This window comes from Canis lupus, chromosome 12, assembly GCF_003254725.2.
Source record: "Canis lupus dingo isolate Sandy chromosome 12, ASM325472v2, whole genome shotgun sequence".
In the NCBI taxonomy this organism is placed as follows: Eukaryota; Metazoa; Chordata; class Mammalia; order Carnivora; family Canidae; genus Canis; species Canis lupus.
The window spans coordinates 37,752,774-37,774,033 of NC_064254.1; the positions used below are offsets into that span (position 1 = coordinate 37,752,774).

At 37.4% G+C, this 21,260-nt stretch overlaps 1 protein-coding gene across 1 annotated transcript in view; it reads right to left on the reverse strand.

Annotated features, from left to right (window-relative positions):
- Nucleotides 1-21,260, reverse strand: part of IMPG1 (interphotoreceptor matrix proteoglycan 1) — a 150,010-nt gene that overhangs the window by 87,324 nt on the left and 41,426 nt on the right. The window contains exons 2-6 of the mRNA XM_049092285.1: nucleotides 20,626-20,881; nucleotides 10,810-10,976; nucleotides 10,513-10,541; nucleotides 5,899-5,963; nucleotides 5,210-5,289 (exon numbers count right to left, since the gene is read on the reverse strand). Of these exons, the coding sequence (XP_048948242.1) occupies nucleotides 5,210-5,289; nucleotides 5,899-5,963; nucleotides 10,513-10,541; nucleotides 10,810-10,976; nucleotides 20,626-20,881 (597 nt within the window). The remainder of the gene's footprint in view (nucleotides 1-5,209; nucleotides 5,290-5,898; nucleotides 5,964-10,512; nucleotides 10,542-10,809; nucleotides 10,977-20,625; nucleotides 20,882-21,260) is intronic.

A 21,260-nucleotide genomic window follows, 5' to 3' on the forward strand; every position in this document is an offset into this window, starting at 1 on the left:
GTCTCAAGAAGTAGATTATGAAAGCTCAAGTGCTTTTAGAATTAAAATCCTATTAACTAGAAGTGTCCTCTGAATTTTGGTACTTGACAAAGTACCAAAGCGCCAGTGAGTTAACTATTTAGGATCCTTGAGAACACTGTAGTTTTATGACTATGTGCTTTCCATGAAAGCATTTACACACACACATATATATACACACACATATAATTCATATATATTGCCAGAGCATCACTGGGATTGTACCACATTCTTGTGTAACTTTATGAATACTCTTTGATGAGGACCAAATTATACAAAATAACCTAAGGATGCTGAGATATTACTTAATATATTCTTTTTAAGATAAGAGCCTAGACTGGGTTAATGAGACCATTTGTACTTAAACTTCACATTGAAGCTAGTTAGCAAGCACTGACAGGTCAAGAGATGGTTTGAAATATCTCTCAAAAGGAATGGCATATCTGGGCCACCTTTGGTGGCATGTGGCTTAAAAGAGAAGCACTTTTCTGAGGATCTGGATTTGACCTCTGATCACAAGGGCCAGGGGTCATCCTTCTTGCCCTCTGGACTATGAACAGGAAGGAATGTCTCACCGCTCTGAATTCACCTGGGCTCCCTGGGTACAGAGCAAGCCTAGAGCTGGGTTTCAAACTTGAGGTTTGACAAATTTTCGGTATTGGGTACCCAGATAATCATGAAATCTGAACAGCTTTCTTAAAAGAGTAAAACACATGTCTGTAGAAAATTGAATATCTTTGGTAATGTACATATTCTCTTATTAGTGAAAATAGAGCTGTGGAAGCGGAAAAAAGAGACCAACCAATAGAAAATGACATGCGGGACAAATCTCATGTAGTTTCTCCTCATTTCTTATCACAAACTCCTCTCTTCCATGGGCAGTGGACAGCAGCACAGCCTCTAACTTTAATTGGGCACATGAAGGATGTAGATTCACACTTGCCAAACTACTGATGTTTAACAGAAAGATTTCTTTCTTTCTTTCCTTCTTTCTTTCTTTCTTTCTTTCTTTCTTTCTTTCTTTCTTTCTCATTCATTCATTCATTCATTCATTCATTCATTCATTGAGATAACACACATTAAGCATCTGTAAGGGTATAGAACAGTGCTAGGACCTATGGGAAGTTAAAAGAAAAATATCCTCAGTAATACTCTATTACCTAGGGATAAAAATCCAAACTTTTTTCCTGACACACAAGGCTCTCCACAATCTGACTCTAATCTGAACAATTTTATTTATTTTTTATTAAATTTTTTTCTTTTTGTTATTAAACTTCTGAGTAAGCCCAGGTAGAAAATCTTATTCTTAAAAAAGTTTTTATTTTAATTACAGTTAGCTAACATACAGCTATTGTCTCAAGAAGTAGATTATGAAAGCTCAAGTGCTTTTAGAATTAAAATCCTATTAACTAGAAGTGTCCTCTGAATTTTATTGACAAAGTACCAAAGTGCCAATGAGTTTCAGGTATAGAATATAATGAGTTAACACTTCCATACAACAGCCGGCGCTCATCATGACAAGTGCCCTTCTTCATCCCCATCACCTATTTCACCCATTCCCCCCTACCACTTCCTCCCTGGTAACCCTCAATTTGTTCTCTATAGCTAACAGTCTGTTTCTTGGTTTCTCTCTTTCTTTCTTTTTCCCTTTTCTGATTTGTTTTGTGTCTTAAATTCCACATGGAAATGAAATCATATGTTATTTTCCTTTCTCTGACTGACTTATTATCACTTAGTATTATGCTCTTCAGCTCCATCCACATCCTTGCAAATGGCAATATTTCATTCTTTTTATGGCTAAATAATATTCCATTGTATATACATACCACATCTTCTTTATCCATTCATCAGCTGATAGATATTTGAGCTGTTTCCATATTTTGGCTATTGTAAATAATGCTGCTGTAAACATAGGGGTACCTGTATCTCTATGAATTAGTGTTTTTGTATTATTTGGGTAAATTCCCAGTGGTGTAATTACTGGATCATAGGTTAGCTCTATTGTCAACTTTTTGAGGAACCTCCATACTGTTCTACAGAGTGGCTGCACTAGTTTGCATTCCCACCAATGGTGCAAAGAGGGTTCCTTTTTCTCCACATGCTTGCCAAAACCTGTTATTTCTTATGTTGCTGATTTTAGCCATTCTGACAGGTGTGAGGTGACATCTTATTATAGTTTTGTTTTGCATTTGTCTGATGGTAAGCGATGATGAACATTGTTTCATGTGTCTCCTGGCCATCTGTATGTCTTCTTTGGAAAAAGTGTTTATTCATATCCTCTGACCCTTTTTAAATTGGATTATTTGTTTTTGGGGTGTTGACTTTTTATAAGTTCTTTATATATTCGGGATACTAACCCTTTATCATATATACCATTTACAAATATCTTCTCCCATCCCATAGGCTGCCTTTTAGTTTTATTGATTATTTTCTTCGTTGTGTAGAAGTCTTTTATTTTGATGTAGTCCCAACAGTTTATTTTTGCTTTTATTTCCTTTGCCTTAGGAGACATATCTAGAAATAAGTTGCTAAGGCTGATGTCAAAGAGGTTACTGTCTGTATTCCCTTCTAGGATTTTTATAGTATCTTGTCTCACATTTAGGTCTTTCATCCACTTTAAATTTATTTTTGTGTATGGTGTAAGAAAATGGTCCAATTTCTTTCTTTCGCATGCTGCTGTCCAGTTTTCCCAACACTATTTGTGAAGAGAGTGTCCTTTTCCCATTGGATATTCTCTCCTGTTTTGATGAAGATTAGTTGACTATATAATGTGGGTGTATCTCTGGGTTTTCTATTCAGTTCCATTGATCTATATGTTTATTTTTGTGCTAGTTACCATACTGTATTGATTAGTACAGCTTTGTAATATAACTTGAAGTCTGGAATTGTGATGCTTCCAGCTTTGCTTTTCTTTGTCAAGATTGCTTTGACTATTTTGAGTTTTTTTTGTGGGTCCACACAAATTTTAAGATAGTTTGTTCCAGCTCTATGAAAAATGCTATTTTGATAGGGATTGCACTAAATGTGTAACTTGCTTCAGGTAGTATAGATGTTTTAAGAGTATTTATTTTTCCAACCCATGAGCATGGAATGCCCTTCTATGTCTTTGTGTCATATTCAGTTTCTTTCATCAGTGTTTTATAGTTTTCAAAGTACAGGTTTTTTACCTCTTTGTTGGGTTTATTCCTAGATATCTTATTATTTTTGGTGCAATTCTAAATGGAATTGTTGCTGTTTGAACAATTTTAGTCTGTGTCATTTCTCCCTGCGTTGACTACCAGATAGCTTGTTCACTGTTGATGAGATAGCACATTGCTTGTGCTAGTCTCCTGACTGGAGACTCACCTCACTGCTCCCCATGTTGACCTCCAGCACTAAAACATATGGGGACACACACACACACACACACACACATTTTTTTTACTTCCTACTAATATTTGATGGTTCATTTAAAATAATATTTCCTCTGATCATTTAGGGTAGAAATCTTTGCCTCCTCTAATGTCTTGTAGCAATGAATAATATTTGAATTTTTCATTTAATACCTATGCCATATTCACCTAGAGTCTTTTTATGTGCGAATCTTGTCAACCCACATGTAATCTCCTGAATCCAGTATTATTCATTAAATCTCCCAAAGTTTTAAAAAAATGTGGCCACTTATGCCAAAACTCTTTGTGAACATTCATGACTAGAGGTTACATCCTTTGCAACCTGTCCTGGTCTACCATTTTGTTCCATTCTATACATTCACCATCTTCAAGTACAGCATTTAAATTATTTTGTTGTACTTATTTGCATTATACAATAACACAAATATTGAAGGCAGGAAGTGTGTCTTAGGATCTTTGGCACATATCCCAATGCCTGGCACATCAGAGGATTTTAGTAAAACATTTGCTGAACAAAAGTGATGGGTGCAGGTGGTAAAAAGGTTAAGAGGAGAAAGTGATGAATATGGAATGAGATGTTCAAGGGATATTTACTGCAGAAAGGGGGGCCCATATTAGATTTTGAAGAATATGGGATATAAGTAATATGAGAAAAGAGAAGGTGAACTGAAGTCATCTTTGAAATTTTATAGTGAATAAGTTTAATCTCAATAATTTTTTCCAACAGCACTTTTGACTGTTCATGGAATAGTAATTTTGAGAAAAATGGAACATTTTAATTCTTTGTTCATAGCAATAGTTCCAGCAAATCCACAGCTATCAGGCCTATAGGCCAGATAGAATGACCAGCAGGGTTCTCATCCCCGAATTTTCATGCAGAGCTGGTGAGACTGAACTTCTTGCCCTCATCACCTGGGGGAGGTTCCCAGGAGAGGAAAGGCTAGTGAAGTCTTGCAGACCACAGGGAAGTTAGGTCTGGTTGCAGTGGCAGTGTAAGAGGAGATTCAGGCTCTGATGTGTCACCCCTATACCCCTGCCGCCTTGTGAATTTGCTTCCCACTTCTGCTGCCACAATCTTGTCACTCCAGAGTAGAGGGAATAGAGATTCCTGGGTTCAGCAACAAGTGTTTGGCTCAAAGATTTTGGAGCGGTTAAAATGGCCCCCTTCTTGGATAACCACTATTAAATTCTGTAACATATCCTCTCCTCTTTCATGCCTTTTCACACAAAGAGAGCAGTGTGGTCAGTGCTCCTCTTTGCCTTGAGAACACTGTTTTTATTTTCACCCATTTGACACACAGGATTTCAGTCATTTTGATATTTGTTTGACCTATTCGCACTGGCCATGACTGAAGCAAAACTTCTTCCCTTACTGTCATTATGAGATTACACTTTGAAAAAAAAAAAAAAAGAGATTACACTTTGGTGGAGAAGGAACTTGACTGATTGATTGATAGGCTTATTCATTCATTTATTCTAGCGTTTGGTGAATACCTGCTGTATACGAGATTCTGTTAGGTACTGGGGGAAAAGGTACCCCTGCCTTCCTGGAGTTTATAATTAAGTTGCTTCTTGCAATTCTTCCCACCTTATTCTAGCTTTCAATCTATTTTTTTCCCTCAGTCCCTAGGAGAAGGAAGAATACTGAATAGGATGAAGTCACTGACTCTTAATTGGAATGATAAAAAATGCAGCACTAGTAATATTAAACGGCCAGTTCACCCATTCTCTTTTCTTGTTTTACTAATAAAATAATAACAGGCATGGGAAAAGCTAGATTGACTCTCAGAACTCCTTACTATTGTAGGCATCTTGGTGTCATTGAGGAGTGTGTCATCGAGAGTGAGAGGGAAGGGTCCAAGAGAGACACTGACAACATCTGTGGAAATGAAAAACATCACAGGCACAAAAATGAGATTGGAGAGGTTTACATTAGAACAAGGTCAAAATTTCATATACTTTTTCTGTCATTCTGGAGTTTACAGATGTGGGGGGTGTTTCTCTCTTACCTCATTTTAAAAAAATGTCACATAAATATGTTCTTGGGAAAATATAACTCATACTTTTGATCTTAATTGAATTCTCCATTCTTCTCTTCTAGGTGCTATCCTAGTTTGGTGCAATTCTAGATATAGTACAGTTAAATGGTTTTGCCAGTGTGATCCAGTTAATTTTTCCATTTGTGACTACATAAAGGATGCCAGACAGATATTTATCTTGAATTAACTTGTTTGAACATATTGGTAATGATTGTCTCCAAATTGTAGGGTAATGAGTGATTTGGTTTTACATTTATTCTTTTCTAGATTTTCCAAGTTTTATACAATGCATTTAAATTATTTTATAAAGCTAGAAATATCAGTTAGTTTTGAGAAAGTATATTATAAATCTTGTCAACTTCAATTAAGGATTGCTTTTTAAATAATATACTTCCATGATCATTTGAATTAAGGTTCAGGAGCAGGTAAATGAGGAGATCTAAGCTTACCTGTAGAAAACACAGGGGTTTCATCAGGCTCTCCTAATGTCTCCTCTGTAGATATTTCATCTTTTCTATCACCACAGTAGAAAAAAAAGAAGAGGTGGTAAAAAAGGAGCTTGATAACTACAAGGGAAATGCATTTACTTTTCCTATACTCAATAGACTTAAAAGTTAGAGAAAAATCCTTTAAAACTAGGTTTTCCTATTTTTTCATTATAGAAGTAAACTTAATGTACTTTCATTAAAGAAAAACTCAAACAACCCCTGAAAATAGTTATGTTTGATTCCAGGGTTTTCCATAAACATCTTTCATGGGGTCCTGGGGAGCATTTTCATTGTAAGCAAAACTGGTCTTTGGAGTTTGATGTTTCATAGTCCCATTGTGCTTGCACTCATGTCCTCGACATCAAAGATAATTGCATGACATGATCTACGGCTGAATGTTCTTGCTAAACTCTTGGATCCTCAAACCTGCAAATCCAGAGAGTCCTTAAGTTTATTTACTAAAGTAACTCTGGTGGTTATAGTAATAGGATAGAGGGAGATTTCTGGATAATGCAGGTATATTAAATCTCTATTTTGGACACAACCATTGCCTGCTACAGTTATGGCTAGGTTTGCAGCGCCATGCAGTGGCAGTCTGGAAGATATCTAAGGGCAAATCGAAGGGTATAGTTATAGTTGTCTGCATACAATGTTGGCCCATTCTGTCAAGCTTTATGTAGACAGGAGTAGCAGTAGTGATATCTTTTGAAGCTCACTGAAAGATTTGTTACTATAAGCTATTAGGTCTTATAGCTTGTGTGTGTTAGTACAATATAGTCATAGTTGACATATATATATATTTAAATCAGATGAGTTTTTCTTTTTAAAAGATTATTTATTTATTTATTTATTTATTTATTTATTTGAGAGAGAGAGAGAGAGAGAGAGAGAGAGAGAGAGAGAGAGGCAGAGACACAGGCAGAGGGAGAAGCAGGCTCCATGCAGGGAGCCTACCCTGGGACTCAATCTCGGGTCTCCAGGATCACACCCTGGGCTGCAGATGGCGCTAAACTGCTGCGCCACCGGGCTGCCCTGACCAATATATTTGACCCAATTTTCTGTGACTCATGATGATGGGAAGACCATCACCCCTCTGCAGTGTAGAGTCTGTAGAGTCTCTGGCTGTAGAGTCATCTAGATTGGCTATAAACAGTGGGACTATCTACATATGTATTTCTAACATACAAAATTTTGCCAAAGTCCTAATAGAGGGAGTATACAAAATGTTATTCTTTGGCCTAGCATGGACTTTGACCAATCAGAAGAGATGTAAACATGGAGGACTGTATTGGTGCACACAGACTAAATATAAATACAGACTGTTTTGGAATTAGGTATACTTGTTTGTTTCTGCTAGTTTTATGCTATATGCTTAAGAAATAGTTTTTATGGATATCATATTTATAGAGCTCCCATATCAAACATTACAGCATTTGTGATTTAAATAATTTTCCTTTTTTTTCACTTTAGAGAAACTTTGTTTATAGTAAGATCTCTTTTCTTTCTATCATAACTTTGGTATTTTTGTTTCACTTTGCTGTAAGAAAAGAACACAACCAAGAGGAATAGTTATTAAAGTGCTGGCTACGGTATTGGTTACAAGTCAATAGCCCACTTTGTGCAGGACACTGTTTCAGATGCTATTTCTTCATCCTTTGCTATTGGGTGTGATTCTGCCACTTTAATGGCAATCTAGACCATCACTCAGAAGTTATAATTTGGGAAGCTGGGACACTGGGTTCTTTCACTGGCTTTTATTTTTAAGTCATTTGAAAGTGGCAGATTTATGGGCTACTCAGGTGAGAATATTTTCTGTTTTGTCTTTCTAGAAATGTTTGAAATAACAGGCCTGCCTGCTTTCCTTCCTTCCTTCCTTCCTTCCTTCCTTCCTTCCTTCCTTCCTTCCTTCATTCTTTCCTTCTTCCTTCTTCCTTCTTCTTCCTTCCTTCCTTCCTTCCTTCCTTCCTTCCTTCCTTCCTTCCTTCCTTCCTTCCTTCCTTCCCAACTCAGTAATCATAGTTAATGTAAAATGTTTGTCTCTTGCTCCTTAGAAATTCTTTCTAGCAATGTTGGTAGACACAGGAGTGGGTGGGATGATTCTATTTCTTTCTCTTTCTGTCTTGGGTAGCTGTTTCCTGTAATTTTTAATGTTTTTCCATCGAATCTTGGTACATTCTGCTGGATTTTTTTCGTGGATGGATGGCCTCTGCTTTATTTTTTATTTTTTTGAAATGGAGGAGTATCATCCTATAGTTAAATCAGAAAAGTGAATATCTCTGTGTCATGTGAACAAAGTTAATACTCTAGTACTAAGATTTTCCTCAATTACATTATTTCTTCTGGTAACAATTTTTAAAAATATCTAAAGAGTGGCTCAGTAGAAGTATCAATTAACAAAATATATGAGGACTTTGCTCAGGTCTGTGGTGGTGGGTGGAGAGATATAAAACAGTTCCTGCTCTTTTTTTTTTTTAATTTTTATTTATTTATGATAGTGAGAGAGAGAGAGAGAGGCAGAGACACAGGCAGAGGGAGAAGCAGGCTCCATGCAGGGAGCCCGACGTGGGATTCGATCCCGGGTCTCCAGGATCGCGCCCTGGGCCAAAGGCAGGCGCCAAACCACTGCGCCTCCCAGGGATCCCAAACAGTTCCTGCTCTTGAGGAGTTTAAATTCTTACAGGAAAATAGCGTAAAGCAGTGTTAAATACAAATCTAAGTGCCAAAAAGTACAAAGTTCAAAGCAGGAAGATATTGCTGCAGGCTCAAACAGGTGTGAAGACATCATGGGATCCAGGTGGGACTCCACTAGGAGCTTCAAGGAGAGTAGGCTTTGGATAGGTAACATGGAAAAGCAGGTTCTTCTGGGCAAGATGGAAAGGTTAGGGGTCAGAGTCCAGATGAGTAGGGTTTGGTTGGTGTGCAGTAAGGAATGGCATGGTGGCCACAGTGTATCATGGGTAATGGAGGCAAATTTGGCAAGGTAAGGGGATGAAAGGCCTCAGTTGATTAGTTTGGTCTCTGCCTCAATGAAGGTCCTGGCAGGACACAGATGGCTCACTCATTGTGGGGTAATTTGAACAAAGTTTAAAAAAGGGATTACTGGGGCATCTGGGTGGCTCAGTGGTTGAGCATCTCTCTTTGGCTCAAGGTGTGATCCTGGTGTTCCAAGATCGAGTCCTGCATTAGGCTCCCCATAGGGAGCCTGTTTCTCCCTCTGCCTGCGTCTCTGCCTCTTTCTGTCTGTCATGAATAAATAAATGAAATCTTAAAAAAAAGGGGGGATACTTATTAAGTTGTGGGAAGGGTAAAAGAGCAACCACAAGGCCGAGTGCAGTACTCAGGGGTGGGTAATAGTGGGATCTTCAAACCACCCTTTGTTTAGGAGAGGTGAGAGAATAGGGCACTTACCATGAACCTGAGACAGAGAAGGATCTGTGGAAAGGCTGCCTGACAGGAGCTGAGATGAAACTGAAGGATGACAACAGCCCTCAAAGACTTTGCAAGTTGGTTGTGAGGGGAGGTGATAAATTCACTTACCTCATCCTATCCTCTGTCTCTGATCTCGTGCTCCCTAACAGTTGGCCCTATCTGGGAGTCAGGGCAAAGGATATGAGTGGTTTTATCCTTACCACTCAGCCTTCTGTACACAAGAGCATGAGGGGACTAGTGAGCAGAGGATATTCAGAAGGGTAAAAGGAAGATGTGGGAATCTTTTGAAAGTCATTGAACAGGGCTCAATGTAAGAAAAGGAACTTTTCAGACTTATTAATCCAGCAGCAGTTATGCAAGTTAAGGAGGGGAAGAGGTTAGAGGCAGGGAAATCCATTAGGGAGATCATATTTGACATTTTTCACAGTGTAAATTAGTAAGGTCCTGGAAGAGGTTGTTGGCAAAGGGAATAGAAATGAAGGAATAAATGTGAAAAGCATTATAAAGACTTGTCAGTAATTCATAGAGCCAAATTTGTGTCTCTCTTAGTACTATCTTCAGATTTAGATTTCTAAATGCTATAAATGTATATAATTTGTGTTTAGAGTTTGTTTCTGTTCTTTAATCATTTTATCTAATGTACTTTTCCTTGCCTTTTTCTCATTTTGATTCTTATTTGATATTCAATTCTTGTTGAGAGTATAGCCCAGTGCTTCGGTAATTTGGTTAGAGAAATACTAATGCTTTACAGAATACCAAATGAGAGTTCAAAATGCATGTTACTTTCTGATTGTATTAGTATTTTCTGACGTAATGAATAGTTTATCATAAATTCTAAAGTCAAACTATTTTAGTTGTTCTATATCTTATAAGTGAAAATACACATTAGATACTTAACACATAGAAATGAATCCATTTTATCTGCAAACATAGTGCCAACATCTATCTCAATCGTTAGGGTCTATCCATGATCCCTTTATATACTCATTTATCTTTAGCACAATATATGCATAATTTGTCTGTCAGAATAACCTACACAGATCTCAGTGCTGACATAGTATCCTAAAGGTACAATAGCTCAGTCTCACTCCATTATATGATCTTTCAAAAGTCAAGTGCATGCTGCACTCTATTTTGGGTACTTACCTCTCAGGAAAGTGTCTCTGTTTTAGTCTCTGCAGAAAGATAAAAAGTAATTTTACCAGGATAAAATGTCAGCTGAAGAGGTAAAGTCTATTTTCATCCTCTTTTCCCTTTAACTTCACTTCACTTAGCCCGTACAATGCTATTTTGCAAAAATAAAATTCTTGTAGGCCTTATCAGTTATTTCTAAGCATTTCTTCAACTAATCCTTATGCAGTGGAAACAAATTTGAAAGGGGCAGGGACTAGAGGCCTTGGAGCTATTTGGGCAGTGTTCCAAATGCACAGCATTTAGACTCACCTGCTGAAGAAGATCAAGGTGCTCCTGGGAGTTGCTGAAATTTTTTCCAATGTCGAAAAGGCAGAAAGTCTCCTGCTGGCAGATGCTGACCCAGTCCTGGTATTCCCCTGGGTCAGGGATGCGATCCAGAAAGATCCGATATGCTTCCCACACCACTTCCTGACACACTACAATGCAGCACCATTAGGAACAGAAAATGGTCACATCCTAAGACAATCCCTGTTTCCCAGCCTAAGCATCATTTCAGACCATGGAGAGCTCTTTTATGGCTTATGTGGGCATGCTAATTTATAGCCCACAGAAATTAATTCATTTAACAGATATATATTGAATCCCTGTATATGTTATAGAGAAAAATAAAAGAAGGAAGATAAGGAATATGAGAGAGAGAGAGAGAGATATTGAGTGTGTGTGTGTGTGTGTGTGTGTGCAGTTTAAAATAGGGCAGTTGAGGAAGGCCTCACTATAAAGGTGACTTTTAAGCAGAATGGAGCCTTCTCCATACTCAAGGCTGGAGAATGCTCTGAACATTGAAGGAACAACAAAGAGGTCAGTGTGACCACAGCAAAGATGAGAGTAAAAGAGGATAAAGACAGAAAGATGAGGGGAACAGGGACTGTGTAGGGCTTTGTGGACCAATAATCTTCATACTGGGGCATAGGTGCCTGGCTATATTTAAAGACTTTCCAAGGGATAAATAGGCACATAGACAATTTAAAGAGAATCAATATCTAGGTCTCATTTTTCCTATCATGCTTTTCTAAAGTCAGCCTTCCTGAGCACACACCTTTCCTTTTCTCCTTTCCCTTTGGCCAGCACCCTTTCCCCATTCATCCTTTTCTTAATCTTACTGTGTGGCACAGTGCCTTTAGGTTGCCACACAATGGAATGATGTGAAATAGCAGTGTGGAGGTTAAGAAAGCAAGTGAACTCAGTTGAGGGGTAACATGTGTTTTTGCAACAGGGTGATTTGTTGTTTTCAACATATTAGAAAAAGTCCTAATGGAGTTGACAGGTGACATCATTAAAAATAATGACAGATCATGAGTGATTATTAACATATAATGCCAAAGCAACTTAAAACATAAAGATATTACTATAACAAAACTCCCATCTGTTTCCATTTATTTACATAACAAGTTTTCTCAGTATTTAAGTGAGATGCTTAGGGATAAAATTGATCCTAAATCCTGTCTCATTGTGGCAATATATAATATGAATAATAGGTAATGGTACATGAACTAATATCAGGAATGACACCAAAGCAACTCCATCCATCCAGAGGCTGAAGCTAATGACACTTAAGCTACAGGCTGTTCATTTAAACTGGACTCTTCCAAAGTCTTGTTCCTAATTTTGTATGTATAAACATTAGTACCCACAAAACCGGGTATCAATATCTGATCATATATCTGTTAATATAAATTTACTTAAGTTTTTTGTTAAATTTGTATCTATCTGTTTTAACCAGTTATATATTAAAAGTAATTATAAATGCAACTGGACCTAGAAAAAATTTCTTTGTACACATAAAGCCTACAGTAACAGGAAATAGATAAAATCTATAAATCAAATTTATATATGTATTTTTGTTACTAAGAAGTATGTAAGAATAACCAATAGCAGACTTTCAAGCATGAAATAAATTACATTAAGGTAGGGCTGTGAGGGCAGCCCAGGTGTCTCAGTGGTTTAGCGCCACCTTCAGCCCAGAGCGTGATCCTGGAGACCTAGGATCCTTGGATGGAGCCTGCTTCTCCTGACTGTGCCTGTGTCTCTGTCTCTGCCTCTCTCTTTCTCTCTTTCCCTCTCTCTGTGTCTTATGAATAAATAAATAATATCTTTTAAAAAAAAGACAGGGCTATGAAGTGGGAAGTGGAGTGGAAATGTGGGTGTATGGATAAAAAGGATCCCTGTGGCATTTCCTACTGTTGAGAAGAGTACGTGAAGATATGTACTTGTGGAGTATTTGATAGTAACTATTGAGTAGCTATGGTAGATTCTACTGGAGACATACAAATGCTCTAATTTTTGTTTTATTTTCAATATCAATATTTACAACTTACCAAATGTTACATATTACCTAATCATTTATACTTATAATGAAAAACTTTAGATATTAATTGAAAAGCATGCAAAGGGGTACATACCTTAAAAATTAGAGGATTAAGTGAGGAAAAAAGTTAGATGATATCTGTTATAAACAATTATAATATGTTGGTTTTTACCTCAGGAGGAATGGGGAGCAATTGGAGGCTTTGAGACAGAAGCTGACATCATCTGAATTTCTAAAGAAATTCTACCTACCTGCTGAGAGAAGGTGCTGGGGGAAGGAGCAGGTGAGAGAAGACCAGTTTGGAGACTTACTCCTATGCTTTATCTTCCTTCATTCCCCATTTTTTATATGTCTGGATTTCTCTTAACTTTGTTTTTAAGAGGCAAAGAGAATTCCAGACCAAAGAAGCTCAGGTTATCTACCAGCAGCGACCTCACCAGAATGCACAAAGCCAGGAGTGGGTGCAGTCTCCTGCACCTCAAATGTGCCATCAAGTTTTCCACACCTAGGAAAGTAACAGGGGTCAGCACACCTGGAGAGCAAGTGAATAGCCTCACCAGGAGAGCTCACTTTTGTGAATGTTATCTTTCTCCTGCCAGGCAAGGATCAGAGGGTTGTAATGCCTTTCCCAATACCAACACTCATGCAATCTTTTGATCTTCATCTGTACTCAAGGGTCTACATACAACACAAGAAGGAAATGACAGTTGACTATCTTGAGGTTTGTCCAGATCTTAAGAGTTGTGTGTCCAGCCCAAGCAAACCAGTTGCCCTTGCTATCCTTCTCATCTACCTACTCCACACTCTTTGGGATGTTATTTTGACTTTCTATCTCTCTCCAATGCACTTGCTAATTTAGTTCAAAAAACATTTAAGTGTCAGAGATACAGCATTTGCATCATGTATACAAAATCAACTAGAGTTGCCTTTGAGATCTTAGTGTTGGTGACTTTCACTGATAATATCTGTGTGTGAAACATCTGAGAGAACATAATGTGATAATTCTTCTAATTACTAGTTCAATGTACCCCACGGCATGTTTCTTTTGGTCTCAGGTTAAGTCTTCCTTTTATTTCAGTCCAATTTAAGGCTTGTTTTTGGTGCCTGCATCTTCTGAGCTTTGCTTCTTTTTCTGCTGCCCTTTCTCCTACTTCAGAGACACAGAACACCCTCATCCCCATTAAAATCTCCTTTTCACAGAGGCTCTGAGAGAACTTTCTCCCTGAAGCACAAATGTCTGAAGCTGCTTAAGGAATTATTTCCCAGAAAGGAGAGATCATAGCCAACACCACAGAAATACAAACTATTATAAGAGACCATTATGAAAAATTATCTGCCAATAAGTTGGGCAATCTGGAAGAAATGGATAAATTCCTATAAGCATATAAACTACCAAAACTAAAACAGGAAGGAATAGAAAACTTGAACAGACCAATAACTAGCAAAGGAATTGAATCAGTAATCAAAAATCTCCCAACAAAAGGCCAGGGCCAGATGGCTTCCCAGGGGAATTCTACCAAACATTTAAGGAAGAATTAATACTTATTCTTTTCAAACTGTTCCAAAAAATAGAAATGGAAGGAATACTTCCAAACTCACTCCATGAGGCCAGCATTATTATCTTGATTGCAAAACCAGACAAAGACCACACTAGAAAAGAGAACTATAGGCCAATATCCCAGATTAAGATGGATAAAAATATTCTCAACAGAATACTAGCAAATCACACCCAACAGTACATTAAAAAAATCCTTCACCACAAGCAAGTAGGATTTATTTCTGGGTTGCAAAGGTGGTTCAATATTGGAAAATCAATTAAGTGATACACCATGTTAATAAAAGAAAAGATAAGAACCATATGATCCTTTCAATAGATGCAGAAAAAGCATTTGACAAAGTAAGCGTCCATTCTTGATAAAAACCCTTAACTAGGGATAGAGGGAACATACCTCAACATCATAAAGGCTTTATACAAAAGACCCACAGCTAATATCAATCTTAATTTGGAAAAACAGAGCTTTTCCTCTATGATCAGGAATAAGAAAGAGTTATCTGTTCTTACCATTGTTATTTAATACAGAACTGAAAGGCATGGTGTCAGACAACAACAACAACAACAACAACAAATAAAAAGACATCCAAATAGGCAAGGAAAAATATAAATTTTCACTATTTGCAGATGACATGATACTCTATGTAGAAAACCCAAAAGTCCCTACCAAAAATTGCTAGATACATGAATTCAATAAAGTCCCAGGATACAAAATCAATGTACAGAAATCTCTTGTATATTTCTAATGCAGCAGCAGAAAGAGAAAGCAAGGAATTGATCCCATATAATTGCACTAAAATCTGTGATATCCAGAAATAAACCTAGATAAAGAGGTTAAAGATCTGTATTCTGAAAACTATAAAGTGCTAATGAAAGGAATTGAAGATGATATAAAGACATGGAAAAATATTCCATGTTCATGTATTGGAATAGCAAAGATTATTAAAATGTCTATACTACCCAAAGCAATTTACACATTCAGTGCAATCCCTATCGAAATATCAATGGTATTTTTTGTACAGCTAGAACAAACAATCTTAAAATTTGTGTGGACCCACAAAAACCCCAAATAGTCCAAGCAATCTTGACAAAGAAAAGCAAAGCTGGAGGGATCACAATTCCAGACTTCAAGTTATATTATAAAGCTGTAGTGATCAATACAGTATGGTACTGGCACAAAAACAGACACATAGATCAATGGAACTGAGTAGAAAACTCAGAGATAAACCCACACGATATGGTCCAACTAGCCTCCAACCAAGTAGGAAAGAATACCAGTGGAAAAAAAGACAGTGTCTTCAACAAATGGTGCAGAGATAACTGGACAGCAATGTGCAAAACGATGAAACTGGACCACTTCCTTACACCATACACAAAATTAAATTCAAAATGAATGAAAGACCTAAATGTGAGACAGAAAACCATCAAAATCCTAGAGGAGAACACAAGCAGTAACCTCTTTGACACTAGCTAGAGCAGCTTCTTAGTCAATATGCCTCCTGAGGTAAGGGAAACAGAAGCATAAAAGGAGTTATTGGAACTTCATCAAGATAAAAAGCTTCTGCATAGTAAAGGAAACAATCGATAAAACTAAAAGGCAACCTATAGGATGGGAGAAGATATTTGAAGGGTTAGTATCCAGAATATATAAAGAACTGATAAAACTCAACACCCAAGAAATAAATATCCAATTTAAAAAGGGTCAGATGACATGAATAGACATTTTTCCAAAGAAGACAACAGATGACTAGTAGGCACATGAAAAGATGCTCAACATCCCTCATCATCAGGGAAATGCAAATCAAAATTACAATGAGATATCACCTCACACATGTCAGAATGGCTAAAAAGAATAACACGAGAAACAATAGGTGTTGGTGAGGATGGGGGAGAAAGGGGAACCCTCTTGCACTGTTGGTGGGAATGCAAACTGGTGCAGCCATGCTAGAAGGTAGTATGGAGATTCCTCAGAGAGTTAAAAATAGAACTACCCTAGGATAGATCCACAGTTGAACTACTAAGTATTCACCCAAAGGATACAAAAATACAGAATTGAAGGGGTACACGCACCCTGATGTTTTATAACAACATTATCAATAATATCCTAACTATGGAGAGAGCCCAAATATCTATTGACTGATGAATGGATAAAGAAAATGTGATACACACACACACACACACACACACACACACAGAGGAATATTACCCAGCCATTAAAAAGAATGAAATCTTGCTATTTGCAATGAAGTGGTTCGAGCTAGAGTATATTATGCTAAGTGAAATGTCAGTCAGAAAAAGATAAATACCATACGATTTCACTCATACGTAGGAGTTAAGAAATGAAACACATGAACATAGGGAGAAAAAAAAGAGAGGCTAACCATAAAACACACTCGTTAGCTATAAAGAACAAAGGGATGCTGGAGGGAGGTGTGTAGAGGGATGGGTTAAATGGGTGATGGGTATTAAGGAGGGCACTTGTGTTGAGCACTGAGTATTATATGTAAGTGATAAATCACTAAATTCTATTCCTGAAACTAATATTACACCACATGTTAACTAACTAGAATTTAACAAAATCATGAAACTGAAAAAAAGGGATGCCTGGGTGGCTCAGTGATTTAGCGCCTCTGGCTTCTGCCCAGAGCATGATCCTGCAATTCTGAGATCAAGTCCCACGGTGGGCTTCTTGCATGGAACCTGCTTCTCTCTCTGCCTGTGTCTCTGCCTCTCTCTCTGTGTCTCTCATGAATAAATAAATAAAATTAAAAAAAAGAAACTGACAAAAAAGAATTATTTTTCTGGGGCATTGTTGTTTATAGGGATTAAAATGTTAAAAATGAAACAGGGACAAGTAACTTTTCTTTAGACTTTTTTGAGGGGCAAATTCTTTTGGTGACTGCTCCGATGTCATTTTTCTGGCCTCCTGGAAGCTTAGCACAAAGCAGGAAATGCAGCATCTTTCCGCAGTTGGGAGAACAGGGAGCACCAGCTCATGCCCCACTAGGAGAGTTCTCCCATCCTTACCAAGAGGACATCAAAAGAACCCTTGAAAGTTAAAGCATCAAAGGATCTCATGGCTGGAAGGAGTCTGAAAACTTCTGAAAGCTGGATTTTTCTATCCTTTTAACTTACCTCTTATTTAACTTCCTGCACCACCCTTCCCTAAATCTACCAGGAAAGATTTCCATAGGGATTCTAGGGACATCCAGAACCTTGCCTCTTCACTCTTCCCACATTTGCTGGCCAGTGCCTGAAATCTGACCAGAGTCTCAATCTTTCTATTGAATGCTTCACTGTAGGCTCTTTGGTGATGTGGAAAGAACCCTTGGGAACATGCATCAAGGAGGCAAGGCAGGTCCTGGGATAGTTATTCACATTTGTAAGGATTAGGTTAGACCAATGGTATGTAAAAATGGGGGCATTTTTGCCCAAGGTTGGGCACACATTAGATGGAGAGATAACACAATGGAGTAAGAGTCAGAATGCTGTGTTTTAACCATGCTCTGCCACTAATGCTGGCCCTGGCTGACCATGTCACCTCACTTTTTAAACTGTATAATGGAGGTGTTGGCTAGATATTCTAGAACTATAGCGTGTAAATAGATTACCTGGAGTCTTATTAAAATACAGATTCTGGAAATAGATGTGGTGGGGTGAAAGTAGGTCTGCATTTCTAACAATTAGCCAGATGCTGGTGACGATGCTGGTCTTGGATAACACATGGAGAACCAAGAACTAGGATTCCCTCTATCTTAATCTTTCTCTAAGGCATGTATTAATGTGAAAGAAAGATCGAGCTTTTGATTTTGAGGTTAGGAGAGAGGTGGAGGGAGAGAGAAGAAGCAAAAGAAGCAGGGGGAAAGGGGGAGGGAGATACAGAGAAGGGTGGGATGTTTGAGAGGAGTTTGCTTGAGTAGGAACACAGGGTTCCCCTGGGAGACTGCCAGAAACAAACTTGCCTGTCTTTCATTTGTGCTTTGGGATAAGCATATTTATGATTCTACTATGAAGTTCAGAACATTTTCATTTGTGCTGCTTTAAGCATTGGAAAAATAAATATATCAATATTCCATTTGATTTGATGAATGCGGAAGCTTTCTCTCCTAAGTTTGAAAGATGTCAAAAGATAATTTTGCAAAAGCAGTAACAAAAACAGAAAGTGTGTTACTCTGTCAAAGGAGCACCACTTTGTATCTAGTCTTATTTCTTGTTTCTTTGTGAACCAATTTGTTAGACTTAAGAAACCCATGCTGATGAATAGTAAAATTTCATATCACCCAGGGGCAGCCATAAAAATAATGGACTGTTGTTGCTGTGGGGAGAAAAACAGTGGTTTGTTTCATCTAGGAAAGCAAGAATGAAAAAGGCAAACCTAATCAAGAATAAAAAATAAAATTCAGAGTTAAAAACTTGGTTCAGCAATAGTCTATTTTATAAATACCTGTGATGAATCCTATTTCTGAATGTCATAAAGGATTAGAAGTTATATGAGAATAGCAGTTATATTCACATTCAATGTGATGCATTTGCCATATATTTCACTTCCATTCATGAACAAACAACATGAAATTTACCAGTGTCATTATCTGATCAATGTGTAGGCACATTCAAAATGAATAATTTACACATTATTGTCTTCTCTTTGCATTCCCAGTGGCCTCTTTGACTCCTGTATCCATCAACAAGCATTTAGTCAGGAACTGCCATGCAGAAGTGCTATGCTAGGAACTCAGAATAATAATATAGTGTACTTGATTTTCTATAATTAGAGTTCTCCTTCTGACTGTGATCCAGTACTTGTCATTTTTCTGTGGGTGTGGCTTCTGTCAGAAAGCAAATGTCTCTTCCACATAAAATGAGACATATGAGGAACATAAGGCCTGATATTTTTGAGACTCTCGTCTCCAAAATCTAGCAAAAAAGTCTCCAGACTTATGCAACCTTTGTACATTTTACAGATGTAAATACTCAAGAACTTCAGAATGTTAGTATCATGAAATGCATTCTCTATTGTCATAATTTGCAATATATCACAGGCTAGAATTGAACCAGCACATTCTAGTTAATGGGTATCAAATAGAGCAGGTTGACTGTGCTTTTTGGAATGGAAATAAATATCTCATGTGATGAAGATGGGCCTCAGCAAACCCCCTCAACTTTCACATGTAAGATGAATTGAGTTTAGGCTTCAGCTAGATAAGATATTTTGCATTATTTGGAACAAACTGGGGGATTTAATAATATCTACTAAAGATTGTTTTGTGTTTTGTTTTGTTTTTTTCATTTAAAGAAGCAGCCATAGCGACTTTTTCATCTGCAGTAAGTGAATTACAAAGATAGCCACTGATCACTGTGGTGTGATTTAATTCCATAATGATTTCTGAGAAAGTCACAAGAATCCTTTTAGGCTGTCTTGGGGTAAAAACTGTACTGTAACTCTCCTGGAAATCACAGTAATTGTGTTGTAACTCCTGTTAACATCCCTGCATTATATCTTGGTAAATCATTGTTAATTTGTGACTCCTCTGCACTTGGATGTGCCTCCAGGTTTCCAAACTTCAGAACTTTTTGCTGGATCAGCAATAAACAATTTAAACTTAACAAGAAGGGAAAGAGGATATGGATTGTAATGTTGCTTTTGAAAAATGAAATCTTTTTTTTTTTTAATTTATTTTTTATTGGTGTTCAATTTACTAACATACAGAATAACACCCAGTGCCCGTCACCCATTCACTCCCACCCCCCGCCCTCCTCCCCTTCTACCACCCCTAGTTCGTTTCCCAGAGTTAGCAGTCTTTACGTTCTGTCTCCCTTTCTGATAGACATAAATCAACTTGCTCAGTTTTCTGACATTGTAATCATTCTGTGCTTCTTACTTCATAATAATAATATTAAAATCCAATATTGGGTTTTGGCAAAAATAAAACAAAGAGATAATACCCAGATACCAGTCCTTCTGGTGACTTGTTAAATGCCTTAATAGTTCTATGTTGCAGAAGACATTATTTTAAATGTAAAAGCAGATATCTACCATAGTTTTGAAAGTTTACTACTCATTACTGTTAGGTTAATTGCCTGATTTTTATAACTCCTGCGACTAAATGAAGGACTCTGAAAGTTTGGGGGCTAAAGACGTTGTATGGATGAGTGAAAGGGAAAGGATAAAAAGAATGAGAGGCTAAACAGGTTCCATTTCTTTCCTTACCTCTCAATCTATAATAAGCTTGAAGACTGGCTAAAATCTGTTTCATGGATTCCTGTGGACAGACTTTAACCCCAGTTGGGAAAAATGTTGACCTTTTTGTTCGATGCTTGGCCAAATCGAATATTCGTTTCATGGTTGACACTTTGTACATTTTTGGAGTACTTTCGGTTGTTTCGATTCTTGGGGCATTGTCTATGTCTTTAGTTTCAGAATGGTATATTTTAATGGAGACATCTGTAAAAGAAAGATTGATTTCCTGGTGAATATATACATCGATATATGTGAAACATATGATAAATGAATTAACCAGAAGTTATAATTCTCTAGTTTATTTAAGTTCTACTTTGGTGCAACTGCCAAATTTCAGTGACAAGGCATTTTCAGAAATAGGGGAATAGCATAATGAGCTGATCAAGTGTATTTTTTAAATCACCAACATCTCAAATCATCTTGCCTTTAGGAACTGCCAAATATTGAAACCATTTCCCACACATCTCTAAAAATCACTCCCCACTTAGCACTCAAGCCTCCCGAGAGATGGCTCTTTTGATAGACATTATAATTCAAGTGGGGAATGATAGCATATTGTGGTACCCAGAGGTGCACTTTGGATGAGGAAGTGGAGTGCTTCTAAA